General features: G+C 41.6%; 1 protein-coding gene across 2 annotated transcripts; it reads right to left on the reverse strand.

Annotated features, from left to right (window-relative positions):
• Positions 1 to 47: 47 nt before the first annotated feature.
• Positions 48 to 11932, reverse strand: LOC134447183 (protein TASOR-like). 2 transcript variants are annotated; one of them, XM_063196531.1, is made up of 8 exons: positions 11514 to 11932; positions 10233 to 10381; positions 9041 to 9136; positions 8774 to 8846; positions 917 to 1008; positions 636 to 773; positions 296 to 426; positions 48 to 108 (listed from the first exon to the last, which is right to left on the reverse strand). In XM_063196531.1, exons 1-8 carry the CDS (start codon positions 11536 to 11538, stop codon positions 48 to 50), a joined length of 765 nt encoding a protein of 254 aa, XP_063052601.1. In that variant the 5' UTR covers positions 11539 to 11932. The 2 variants fall into 2 exon arrangements, with proteins under 2 accessions (XP_063052601.1, XP_063052602.1); XM_063196532.1 differs by lacking the exon at positions 48 to 108 and having other exon boundaries at positions 124 to 426.
• Between the last annotated feature and the right edge of the window lie 2163 nt (positions 11933 to 14095).

Genomic DNA, 14095 nt, shown 5'->3' on the forward strand with positions numbered 1-14095 from the left:
GCGAAAAAATGTGATTTGGGCAAACTTGAAATTGTACATTTCTAATTTTAAATCAAGCTAAAAAATGCTCTAAACATAAGAACATAAAACTTACCTGTTTTTTCTTCCCTGAAAAACGTAAAGAAAAGATGTGAACCTTTTAGAACCCTCCACATTTGTATAAGTTTCATCAACTCTTAAAGAAGCCACAGAAATTACCAACCAATGATAGAAAATAGCCACTGCAGATTTTACAGGTACAGTCTGTACAGTTACATAGAAAAGGTTAACTTTTTCACAAGGACACAAAACTTACCTCTTTTCTGATGATTCAGGAGCAGCAGGTTCTGCTTTGCCGTAAGAAAAAGCCACGATTGCAAATGGGCAAACATGCCTAGGGCACATCTCAGTGTCTCTCCTCCCTTTTCGTAGCTCATACAGGTAGTGCTGTAGGATACAATGCAGAGCATTCCTCAGGACCAGATGTCTAATATGAACATATTTGGTACACACACATCTAAACTGCCCCCTCCCCCCATCATCACCCATCGAACACCCAAGAGTATTCTATGGGTTGCGTTCTGACATTGCATTCAAGTACCTACCCATATGGTGCCACTCAAAACTATACATATTGTGACAACTGTATCAGTTACCTGAGTTCTCTCAAAGGCCAGGAAGGAGCTAGTTGTGGGCGTAACTGCTTTGAGCTGATCAGACTCATGGCAATCAAATCCTTCAGTAGGAGCAGTGAGGTTCAACGTGTAGTTTTCATTCACTTCCTTCACTCTGCCCTATAAAGACATAATATTTGGAAACGTTTCAACAAACATTTTTAGTGGATACATCTCAAAAAGGGTGTGCAGACGATGCAGACGGGTACACATTTGCTTATTTATTTGGCATCTGTCAGTGTGAACTTAACAAAGAAAATTACCTTGGTGAGTTTCACTATGGCTATGTGCCCTGACTTCCCACAGTACCATCGTTTCAGGTCCAGGCAGTCTGAGTACTTTGACACATATACCCCTAAAAAACAAATATATCATATAAGTGTATATTATAGTATATTACAGTATATGTCACAGGCATATTCAAAACGATTCAACTGATTCCATCACCAATCAAGTGCTCAAGCAGTTTTCTCACAACTCAGGTGTTTTCTCACAACACTGCATAGTAATAGGATCACCTCCTCCAAGGCTTTTTTGCCAGGTTTTATTAAATAGCTCATCAACTTTTAAATGTCTCAGAAAAGCTATGTGTACACCAAGACCAGCGCGAATTTCAGCAATTAAAGTCAAGCTAATATTATGGTGATGAGCTATGGCGCGGTTCAGAAAAACAATTGGAATGTTCATATCTCTTAAAGACAAAGTCATACAATGTTTATGACATTGACATAATGTTTATGACATGTTCATGACTGCATTATGACACCATTATGTTATGACGCCGTTATGTCCTACGTATGACGCAGGCGCCAAAGTGTTACCGAATTTTTTTTATTCACGCTGGATGTGACATTGACATGTTTGATTTAGCTAATTACATAATGGCTCTGGGACATTAAATGCAAGACAGGCCAAACAATGTCAACTTTTCATGGTCATAAAATGTTTATGGCACTGGCATTATGTTTATGACTCGTTCATGACACTATTATGACACTGTTATGTCATACGTATGACGCCGGCGTCAAGTAAAATGTTACCGTAAATTTATGGTGAAACTCGGTTACTCGGGTAGCGTAGGTCGCTTTTGATGTACACGCAACTGAATTGTGCTAGTGCTGTATGCACAATGACTCAAGTCAAGTCAAGTCAAGTCAAGTTTATTGTCAATTTCTTTACATGCACTGGTCATACAAAGAATTTGAAATTGCGTTTCTTGCTCTCCCATGCAGACATAGACTAATCTAGGTAAGGACATAGACAGTATAGACATAGACAGTACTCATACATGGACATAGACAGTATGGACGTAGACATTGCTCATACAGACATTTAAAGTGCAAGACTGGACAACAGAAGACTTGTAGAGAACATACATTAAGAGGAGGTATTTTGTTGTGCTTTTTCTAAAAGTCCTTTATAGCGTTCTGACATAGTAATAGTAGCATTTGAAGAAAATAAATAATTAAAAAAGGTTACACCAGTAGCAGTATGTGTGTGTGTGTGTGTGTTTGTATGTGTTTTGTGTGCGTGTGTGTGTGTGTGTGTGTGTGTGTGTGTGTGTGTGTGTGTGTGTGTGTGTGTGTGTGTGTGTTTAGTGCAGGTAGAAAGTGCGGTGTGCGTCTGTGTGTGTGTACCTGTGTATGTGTGTGTGTGTGTGTGTGTGTGTATGTGTGTGAGTATGAGTTGTGTGTCAGTGTGTGTATGTTTGGGTTTAGTGCAGAAAGTGCAGTGTGCTTGTGTGTGTGTGTGTGTGTGTGTGTGTGTGTGTGTGTGTGTGTGTGTGTGTGTGTGTGTGTGTGTGTGTGTGTGTGTGTGTGTGTATGTGTGTGTGTGTGTGTGTGTGCATGTGTATGTTTTGAGTTAGTGCAGGTTGAAAGTTCAGTCACAGATGTAGTAGTGCAGGTGGAATGTTCAGTCGCAGATATGGTGGTGGGGATGAGGGGGGGGGGAGCGTTGTCAGTGGCCTGGCTGGCTAGAGGCTGACAGTGAAGGGAGAGTGGGTTGAGTGTTCAGTATCTTGATTGCTTGATGCATCGTGCTGCTTACAAGCCTGGTGGTACGGGAACGGAGGCGCCTGTACCTCTTTCCAGAGGGCAGGAGGCTGAACAGTTTGTGTGCAGGGTGGCTTGTGTCTTTGATGATCATCAGTGCTTTTCGGGTGAGGCGTGCGGTGTAAATGTCCTGCAGGGAGGGGAGTGGTACTCCAATGATCTTCTTCGCTGTGTTCACAACACGCTGGAGTGTCTTCCTGTTTTTCTCCGTGCAGCTTCCTCCCCACACTGTGATGCAGCTGGACACGACGCTCTCTATGGTTCCTCTGTAGAATGTTGTCATGATGGAGGGTGTAGCACTTGCCTTCTTTAGTTTGCGCAAGAAGTAGAGACGCTGATGGGCCTTCTTCGCCAGTGATGTAGTGTTGGTGGTCCAAGAGAGGTCGTCGCTGATGTGCACTCCAAGGAACTTGGTGCTGCTCACTCTCTCCACAGCATCACCGTCGATGGTCAGTGGTGGCAGTTGTTTTTGGACCCTCTGAAAGTTGACAACAATCTCCTTGGTCTTGTTGACATTCAGCAGGAGGTTGTTGTCTTTGCACCATCTGGCCAGCAGGTCTACTTCTTCTCTGTAATGGGTCTCATCGCCCTTAGTGATGAGGCCCACCAGTGTTGTATCATCCGCAAACTTCACTAGATGGTTAGTGCTGTGGGTCGTTGTGCAGTCATTAGGGATGGCACAAACCGCACCGAAAACCGAAACCGTACAATTCACACACATACCGAACCGAACCGTGCAATCCGTCGCAAACCGCAATTCATGTACTGCCAAGAAAAATATATAAAACAGAGATTCTAGGAGTATCTTATCCAGTCTCTCTGATTAAAACATTAGCGTATAAGACCAATCAGAGGATGACACAATTAAAATCACACCATTTTCACATTATGAGCCTATACAATAAGCCCATTATAAGACTATACATCACTTTATAACTGCAGTTATATAAATATTGTTTAATATTCCCAGTGCATCATTTATCATGAACTAAAAAAAAGAACCATAGAGAACCGAAAACCGTGACCTTGACACCGTGATATGAACCGAACCGTGAATTTTGTGAACCGTACCACCCCTAGCAGTCATGTGTCAGCAGCGTGAACAGCAGGGGGCTGAGAACACAACCTTGCGGAGCCCCCGTGCTCAGGGTCAGGGTGCTTGAGGTGTTATTCCCTACCCGTACTGCTTGTGGTCTCTGCATCAGGAAGTCCAGCAGCCAGTTGCAGAGGGAGGTGCTGAAACCTAGTTTGTCCAGTTTTCTGATGAGTTGTTGTGGTATTATGGTATTGAATGCTGAACTGAAGTCAATGAACAGCATTCTCACATATGAGTCTTTATTGTCCAAGTGGGTGAGGGCTGGATGGAGGGCAGAGCAGATTGCATCCTCCGTGGATCGCTTGGCTCGGTATGCGAACTGGTAGGGGTCCAGGGTGGGGGGTAGGGTGGCTTTGATGTGTGACAGGACTAGCCGTTCGAAGCACTTCATGATTATGGGCGTCAGTGCTACAGGACGGTAGTCATTGAAGCATGATGGTGATGATTTCTTCGGCACGGGTATGATGGTAGCAGCTTTGAAAAGTGATGGGATGACTGCTTGCTCCAGAGAGATGTTAAAGATGTATGTGAAGACATCCTTCAGCTCTTCTGCACAATCCTTCAACACTCGGCCAGGTATGTTGTCTGGGCCAGCTGCTTTGCGTGGGTTGATGGTGGCCAGTGTCCTCTTCACACTGGCAGAGGACAGGTACAGGGGTTGATCATGGGGGGGAGGGGGAGTTTTCTGTGGATGAGTGTCATTTAGTGCTTCAAAACGGGCAAAGAAACTGTTCAGGTCGTTTAGCAGAGAGGTGTTGTTGTCACAGCTTCGTGGTGCGGGCTTATAGTCCGTGATGGCCTGTATGCCCTGCCACAGGCTCTGTGCATCTCTGCTGTCTTTGAAGTGTGTTGTTATTTTGTCCGAGTATTCCTTTTTTGCTTTCCTGATGCCCTGGGACAGGTTTGCCCTTGCTGCTTTTAGGCCAGCTACGTCTCCTGCTCTGAAGGCTTTGTCTCTGGCCCTCAGCAGTCTGTGAACGTCTCCTGTGAACCATGGCTTCTGGTTGGCCCTGGTGGTGATGCGTTTTATTTCTGTAACATCATCAATGCATTTTGTGATGTAGGAGGTCACGGTGTCTGTGTACTCCTCAATGTCAATGTGGTTGCTGTGGGTGGCAGCTGTTTTGAACATGTCCCAATCTGTGGTTTCAAAGCAGTCTTGTAGTCGTGACACGGCTCCCTCTGGCCATTTTCTCACCTCCTTCAGAGCTGGTTTGGTGAGTTTTACCTTTTGTCTGTAGGCTGGCAGTAGCAGAATCGTTAGGTGGTCTGATAGGCCGATGTGGGGGATGGGCTTTGCCTTGTATGCTCCTTGTTTTGGGGTATAAACAAAGTCCAGGGTGTTTTGTCCTCTTGTTGGAAAGTTAACATGTTGGTGAAATTTTGGAAGTACTGTTTTGAGATTTCCGTGGTTGAAATCTCCCAGGACCACTGTGAAGGCATCTGGGTGTGCATCTTGTTGTTCACTGATTCCCCGATGCAGCTCGTTCAGTGCCTCGCTTCTGACGCTGTTGGTGTTGCTAGGAGCGAGGTAAACTGCGACCAGTAGAATGGCGGATATTTCTCTTGGTAAATAGAAGGGTCGGCACTTGATGATCATGAACTCCACTAGTGGAGAGCAGTGTCTCTGTACCACCGTAGCATTTTTGCACCAAGCATCATGTGTGTAAACACATATTCCTCCGCCTCGTTTTTTCTCTGCAAGGGCTCTGTCCGCTCGGTGGCACGTAAGTTGCTCCAGTTGTAAAGCCGAGTCGGGTATGCCGTCGTTCAGCCATGATTCTGTAAACACGGTCACACAGCAGTTCCTCACAGTTTTGTTCGCTGATCTTAGTAGCCGTATGTCATCCATCTTATTGTCCATAGATCTTACGTTTGCCAAGAGAATTGATGGTATTGCTGGACGAGTTGGGTTGGCTGCAAGCCGTGTTTCGACGCCACCTCGTTTGCCTCTCTTCCTAATTCTGGAGCACCTCTTTCGCCGTCTCCATGTAGGCGAAGCAGACGGGTCCGATGTATGCCGCCGTAGTATCCCCAGTTCTTCCAGTGTCTCTGTTGGTATATCCAATACATCGCTTAAGTTGTCCATTCTTATCTGCAACAGCTGTTGCCGACTGTACATGCGTTCCGACATAGTTTCCGACGATAGACATTTCGAATGACACATTATAACACAAATATAACACAAATAAACACTGCGAGTTGGGAGAGTAAGGAGTCGCTGCAGCTGCGTGCACCACGTCCGGAAGTACAATGACTCAAGCTGATTGAATTTTTGAGCTAACCCGAACTGGCTTGGAGGATGGAACAGTTGGTTTCTTTAGTACTATGGAGAGAAACACAAAATACCCGAAACTGCTTTTCTTCTGAAATTGGCTACACAAGACAAACAATGTAATTTGATCACAGCAATACTGAAATGGACCACATCCAGTATATGTAATTACACAGTTACGGCATATAATAACATTAATTCGGTGTACATTCAAGTTGGTAACAGCCATTCTATAATTAGGGGTACATCTCAAGTCCATGTGCTATATTTGTGAATTTCAAAAGCCGCTAACTCAAACCAATGATCTTTTGTACATCAGCACACATTTATCTTTTATATAATACAAAGAGTCAACAAATAAGCTTAACATTATTTTACTCTGTAAAACTGAATCAATACTGTGTTTTGATATGTTTTATGCTGTCTGATTTTCCAAATGTGAGATTCAATCTTCATATTCACATGTAAGAAAACTATTTTTGTATAAAATATTTACAAATATGTATTCACAGTACAGATAATTATTAAAATATGACAAAAGTATTTAAAAGCCTATTATACTTTACATTATACATTCAACTTTGACTTTGGTGTGCGTCCGAGAAAATTGTGTCAACCGTGTTACCCATTGAAACCTCCTCCATAAATCAGCAAAATGTCATATCCTCTTTGAGGGAAATGTGAAGACCTTATTGTAAGTTAAGAGTTCACCTCTTTAATATGTATTCAATCTAGTTGTATGGTCTTAGAGAGGGTTAATTGTCCATCAACTGTGTTGTCAACATATTCATAATAACCTGATATTTAGATTACATTTAAAAGCATACAGATAAAGCTTATAAAATGTGAATTGAGTAAAGTCTTGTGGTGAAAGCTCTGAGGTCTGCAGTTAGTACAACACTCAAATGGCAAATGGCAGACATGTCAACTGTGTTACTGCCAACAGTGTTACTCATCAGCTGACACAGTTGTTATGACAGGGTGTTATGTGACAGTTGTTGTGACAGAGTATGTTTTGTCACTTAAAAAATGCTTGTTAATGGACGAATGCACTTTCAAACAAATATCTTTAGTATTTTTATTCCAAAAGTTATGTTTTGGAAAGTATGGAGCCCAGGACAGACCAGTTAATATATTTTTCAAGGGGTGTCAAGAAACCGTTGTCTAACTTTACAAAGCGTGCCTTCACTTCATGGAGTCATACGCTTGACTAAATAAAGCATACGCACATTTAAAGTTGTACGTAGTAAAGTAGGAACACGTAGCAAAGGAAGCCATAATTTGAAAAATAACGACTGTACTGACAATCATGTTTACACAGTTCATCCTCTGATATATTGCATAGCAAATCCTTCTCTGATACAGAGTAGAGAGTAGTAGAGTAGACTTTTATTGTCACTATACAAATATAGCGAGATTATGTTTAGTAGCAACCCACAAATGCCCACAAAATAAAATATATATTAACAGCAAATAAACAATATATCAAAATCCATAAAAATCCATGTGCATCTCACAGTATCGATAATCCTGAAGTATGGGGGCAGGTGACGTATTGAGTTCAAGAGTCTAATGGCAATGTAGAGGTCAACTGCTTGTTTACAGGCCACAAATATTTGGCTGAAAAGGCACCTTGGAATAGCCAATCCTCGCTCTGACAAGGGTCTGCCATTATCTTCACATAACACCCACACAGTAGGAGAGACAAGAAACCAGTAAAACAACACCTTCCACATTCCACTAACAGCGAATAGAAGTCGTTTTTAAGCCTAACCAAACCTGCTAAAACTTTCAAAACATTTCTAAACTTTACTATTGAACCATTAAAACGCTCAGTTATCCTCAACTTCAACTATCTTATATCATATATTCTATTCAACTATTACTCGACCTATCACTATTGAAAATAAAAATGACAAAAAATTCACTAGGGATTATGTTCTGTAGATTCAGTTAATGTTATTGTTTTAATAGCTGATTCCACTAGCATCAAATATGTTTACCAGTCATGTGTTGAGAGCAAGGGCACCCATATATCTTACTGTCCTTGAACGAAAATAGAAGGTGTTAACCATACACCATTTCATCTGCATGTATTTTCTCTCTTAAATTACCGATCTTTCCATGCCCTTTCTATGTCCTATGTTCTAACAGTGGCTGGTTTGTCACGCATGATGAACTTAATTGTATTTTCATGTGAGTGTGAGACATTTGTCCACAAATGTTTGACAGCAATACAGTATATAAACCGACACAATCTCTGTGGACTTTGACCATCCAGCGGATGTTTGTCTTGCCAGGCTCTGGGTCTTGGCGGCAGTCTTTCTTGCAAAACAAGATGTTCAGGATGAGCTCAAGACATGCTTAGGTTTTATATATTTATTTTGGACAGACAGACAATGGCTTAGATGGAGAAAAGACATCCATTCTGATTGAAACTCATCCACGAAATAATGCCTTTAGACTCCACAGTTGTCAGTAAAAACATCATCTCTCTAAACTTTAGAGCAATGATGTTTTTACTGACAACTGGGGATCATTGACTAGAAGTACCTAAGCTCAGTCAATACCTAAACCAAGTAAATGGCAATGTTTTTAATGTAGTCTTCACCAGATAACCTGCAATGTGGCAAGTGGCATTACAAACACACTTTGTTCAGCCAAGACAAAAAGAAACAAAGTTGGTTCTCTTTACCCTTTGAAGGATCTCCAATCGTTGAAGCTGAGCTGTGCCCAACCAGGAGTCCGCTGTCACTGAGCTTGTTCGCCTGAAAAATGCATGCAGAGATGTTTTAAGCGCAGCACTATGGCTCTCTGTAATGTCATAGCAATGTTGTTATGACGTAGTTAAGCGTTTTCAGCAAATGAATCGGGTCGCCGGCGACCCCAGCTGCAGTAAGAGGCTACACTACATGTGTTCAGGCAGGCTGCACACTGCTTGTATTGCAATAGACATAAATACCTTGCTTTCATCTTCAAACAGCAGGAAGCCAAAGGTCTCGTGGAGTTCCTCATCTGTGTAGCCACTCTTTCTTTTCTCCTCTCGAAAAGCAGCGTACTAGAAAAAGCAGTAACTACACGGTGAAGTATGTTCCTGAACATGTACATTCACATCGTATACAAATGACAATGCAAATCAGCTACTTTTTACTCATGCTTTGAACACCACGGCTCGCATGTTTGTACCGTACGGCTCGTACGGTTAACAGATTATTACACGTGATATGCACAAAGTGAAGGGAATTAGATCCAGAGCTAGAGGTGCTGCTTAGAGGTGCATCCTATGTACCAGTAAGATTATTTGTTCTTGTTGAGAGTAGTGGGTGCAGCTTATAGGTCCGTGAGTCTTATGATTCAAAAATGTTCTGTCAAAGCTCCTGTCGTCATATAGGCCTCGTGCCTGAACACTTGTTGGCGGCGTTGCCAATCAGCGAATGGAGAGGAAGCCAGACGGGTATGGTAAAGCATACTGTACGTCATAACCCAACAGCAGCTACTGTTAAATGAAAAAGTACAAACCTTGAATGCATCCTAATGCAAGAAGGGCAGACAGTTTAGTGAAATGAAACTGATTGACACATCAGACTAGCGAAGTACCACTGACAAGCAGAAAGATACAACGCAGCATGTATCCTGTATTAGCTTTGAAGTCACACTGGTGAATTGACGGAAGTGGGTGGCTTTCTTTCAGGTGCAACATGGTGTTTTTGCACATGGCAGCAGTGCATTGCCATAATATAGTACCAAATTCTTATCAATGTAGTTGGTAAGTCGGATGAACATTGGATTAACTGAAACAGCATTTTTTTTGCTCATTAAAAATGTCTGTAATTGTGCTTTTCGGTTCTTTTGTTGAAAAGTAACTTGATTTCACCAGTTGCGGCCTGCTCCTTGAAGATGTAAAAAGTACACTGGAGATAAGGGGCTGAGAGCGAGAACACCTGTCCTGGCAAACCCAAACCCAGGGGGCAGCAGGAGACACTCCTATTATAGGAATGCCAACACTTAAGCATGAAAGCCTCAAGTAAAACATGCGAACGGTGGAATTAGATCTACATTTACATGATGATACCCTCATTTTCCCACATTTAATCTAATAAACATGATACCATTCCCTTGTGTATGATTGTACACATGGATTATCAAATACTTACTCGTTTCTGCAAGTTGCCATTATTTATGAGATGTGCAGAACTATAAATAAATGCCTTTTTGGACTCCTCATACAGGTAAGAATTATGTAGAGGTGGCAAAATGCGGTCATGAAATATAGCTGAGCCTGGGGACACTGGTACCAAGACACCTGACGAAGCAAAACAATGAGAACAGTGTGAATTATTACGGGTTTATCATTTACTGACAACAACTCTGCTTGCAAGGGTAGTTATCCAAAGGCAAATGCATTTTAAGTAGTTTCTGTCAAATCAATCACACAAAGTAAAACTGGTTTTACCTTGGTGGGGAAAATAACAATAGTCCCCTGTTTTGGCAATACCAACAAGTGCACAAAGGTGTTCTTCAGGCTGAGAGTTAGGGGGATGGTACGACACACCTTGTACTTGCATATTCCACAGTTTCTTTTCACCTAAATGTTTTTGTACCTACTCCAAAATAGATATTGTATCTAATCTACCCCATGTGCTTTTACAAAGCACGTGCGTTTTAGGTATTCATTCGCTATTTCCTCATTTCACAATTCAGTGTCATCATGACCTCTGATCTGATCATATTTGACGTTTTACAAGTAGACTACAGTGTACAGTATGACACGGGAAAAGGTCCTGATACCAAGGCCACACAGGTAGCCATACAAGAATAGTCACCTGAGCTACAGTCTAATGTCAATGGTGCCAGACAATACCAGCAAAAGGTTTTCACCCTTGAAGATCCACACACAATGCCATATCATGTAACGCATAAGAAACAATAATGCGCAAAAACGTTGTAGGCCTAGTTAGTTAATACCACTTCCTCTACTACAATGTAAATACACGATGTTAAATCGTCGTTACAGTAGCTACAGTATGTGCATATTACACGAGCCTTCGCACGCTCAAGTGCAACAATGTAACATTAGGCCTACTGCTTTTCTGAGCAAGATCCTTCTTCGTTTTCATGTAGCTATACAGACCAAACCATATGTTTCTCCATGTAGCTAAATACTGTTAAATATTAAGTTGATAAGCTGTACTCTTTCTGCCACAACTTATGAGCTGAACGTAGACTGTACTTCGAATAGTTGCCCCTGCCACACCGGTCGTGAGACTACCAACTTTCGTTTTGTCAAAATCTGACATTCGTGCTGGAACGAACTCCCTGGTATTCGACTGGTGTCACGGGCGTGATCCTTATCGTACCGACACAATAATGTGACAAACTGCAGGAAAAGGTATTTGGATGAAGAAACGTCAAACGTGAAGAAAAAAAACAGTCACCTTCTTTTGGTACATCCTTTCCCATAGTTATTCACGGGCAAGCCAGCCGAGTTTCTAATCAATTCGCTTCTTCTGTACTGAAACATTTGAAGGGGATTGAGGAGTCGTCGACAGTATGCTGTAAAATCCGTATTCGTGAAGACAACTCATGTCGCTACGCCACTGTCTCACTGGTTTGTTAAGGTAGGTCTTGGGAAAGTACGTTGCAACCAGGAAGCGAATTCATGTAGGCTATGATTTCACGCTTGGATTATCCATCCATTACCATATTGTCATGAATCCTACACAAAGCATCCAGTTTAATTCGTCAAGAAGACCAGGTTATTCATTTTACCAGGTATTACACATACAGTTACTCGTCAGGAAAGAAAAGGAAAGTTGCGAAGGGGTGCCAAACTGCCATTTTCTAACTTCCTCAATGCACACCAGTGGTGGTTGTTGCCTTTAACTGTCAGCAGAGGCAGTGTTACCAAAAGAAGAATGGGAGTGCTCGTGGCGCTCCCTAGAGGTGGCAATCAGAACATTTGTGAGAACGAACTCAAGAACCTCAAATGGTAGGCTATATTTTTTGTACGTAGGCCTATCAAGAACATTTGTAAGAAGGTGAACTAATCTTTATACAGTAGCCTACATGTACGTTTCTGAGTAGGCCAAGAGCAAACCTTGATGGCAACCTGGCCCATCATTGTGTGTGTGTGTGTGTGTGTGTGTGTGTGTGTGTGCTATAATTGAGGGTACATTTCACGTAAAGCAAAAATTAAAAATATCAGGATTTTTTTCAATAAATAACCTAGATTTTCCTGTGGTATACACCCTTGAATTGCCAAAAATGAATTACCAGCTTAAAGGTGCACTGTGTAATATTTTTAGTTGTTCATTTCCAGAATTCATGCTGCCCTTTCACAAGTGTTAATTTTTTAACAAATGCTTACCACCACCATCAAATTCTAAGTATTCATTATGACTGGGAACATTGCACTTTTCGTACATGAAAAGGGGGATCTTCTCCATGGTCCGCCATGTTGACTGTCCAGAAATAGACATTTTTAGCTGCAAAACTTACTGTACTTTGGTCATACTAGTAAATATTGTTTTATTATTTAGTAACCTAAATATTCATGAAAAGATCAAATTGGGCAATAGGCAGCACAGTTTCAATGAGCAGCGTAGTTGCAGTAGGGCCTACCTACTCTGTCCACATGCTAGTGCACCTTTAATCTTAAATTACTGTTAACATATTTTACTTAAAATGAAAAGGGGACAAATGTTTTTGGGGACAATTTAAGGACATTTTTGGGGAAAATAAGGACATTTTTGGGAAATAAGGACTGAATCGAACTAAACAAAAAAATAAGGACTCTTTGGGGGGTTATTTTTTTTTTTGGGGGGGGGTCTGATTACTTTTAATTAGGCCTATTTTATTTCTTATTATTATTTTGAAGAGCTGTTCTTTCGTTTATTTTCTACTTGTCTATTCTACTTCATCTGTGACTCAGTCACAACGTTCAAAAGGTAAACGCTGTGCCTAAGTGCACAGTAGGTGTATATAGTCAATAAATCTGTCAACTGTTTAGTTAGTCTGATTAGTTATTTTCGGTTGTGTGCTCATTTTAAGTTTAAAAACACTGCCATTGTAGAATGTCGCTGAGAAAAGCTCTAGCTTAACTGACTCTTATCTAGCTCAACTACAAGGTGTAGCTAAATTGAGTGGTACCGACTTTGAAAAACTCTTGCGAGATGAACTAGCTAAAATTCATGAGTCTGTCAAAAGTGACCCCACCGTTGGTGCTGACACAGCAACAGTTGACTACTGTCTGACACCACCCGTGATGAACCACCAGGTCATGAAATTGTGAACCCCACACAAACACCCACTAACTTAACTCACCCCCACCACTCAGATACAATGATTAGTGTGGCGAGCTCCCCAGCTGCACCACAAGCAGAGGCCTACTTCCGCCTGATCCCCTAACTGCACCTCGAGCACACACACTTCCTGACACGACTGATGCCCTAGCTGCACCCAGAGCACGAGCCCTCCCCTTAGCTCCTGAACACCTCACTACTCCTGCTGTTCAGAAAGTAGTAGTTGAGCATGTGATTAAGAACAGTGACTTCTCTTCTGATCATCTGAAGCTGAGACCGTTCTCCGGGAAAATCCCCTGCTAGTCCAATAGCTTAGCACCGAAATATAAAGGAATCGTTCAGTTTGTGATACAAGCATGAAATTCGGTACACGTATAGCCAAAGGCATTGCAATAAGATTTAGATAGGGAGGCATCATGGCAGCAACAGCAGTTTTCTTATGAGTAATGGATAGAATAGGATATTTAAACATATATACCATTTATAGTACTTGGTAAATGTCTTTTGGATAATTGAAAAGTTGTCATGAATATTCAAGATGGCCACCATTTTCAAGATGGCAGCTTTCACATATAATTGTCTGAGGTAATATCGGTGTATAATCAGTCATTTTTTTTATGATGCAGATTTTCGAATTTGGAACTTTGGAATTGATCAGAGGCTTCCTTTTATCTCACTCTATACTTAGCGTACAGTATAGTATCACTGTTTCTTTC

Source organism: Engraulis encrasicolus, chromosome 4 (assembly GCF_034702125.1).
Source record: "Engraulis encrasicolus isolate BLACKSEA-1 chromosome 4, IST_EnEncr_1.0, whole genome shotgun sequence".
NCBI lineage: Eukaryota > Metazoa > Chordata > Actinopteri > Clupeiformes > Engraulidae > Engraulis > Engraulis encrasicolus.

Coding starts and splice junctions, on each gene's coding strand:
- LOC134447183 (XM_063196531.1), bottom strand. CDS start 11,538: ATGGGAAAGGATGTACCAAAAGAAG. Junction 8,847..9,040: donor TGTTTGAAGATGAAAGCAAG/GTATTTATGTCT, acceptor TGCATTTTTCAG/GCGAACAAGCTCAGTGACAG. Junction 109..295: donor CCTGAATCATCAGAAAAGAG/GTAAGTTTTGTG, acceptor TACGTTTTTCAG/GGAAGAAAAAACAGGTAAGT.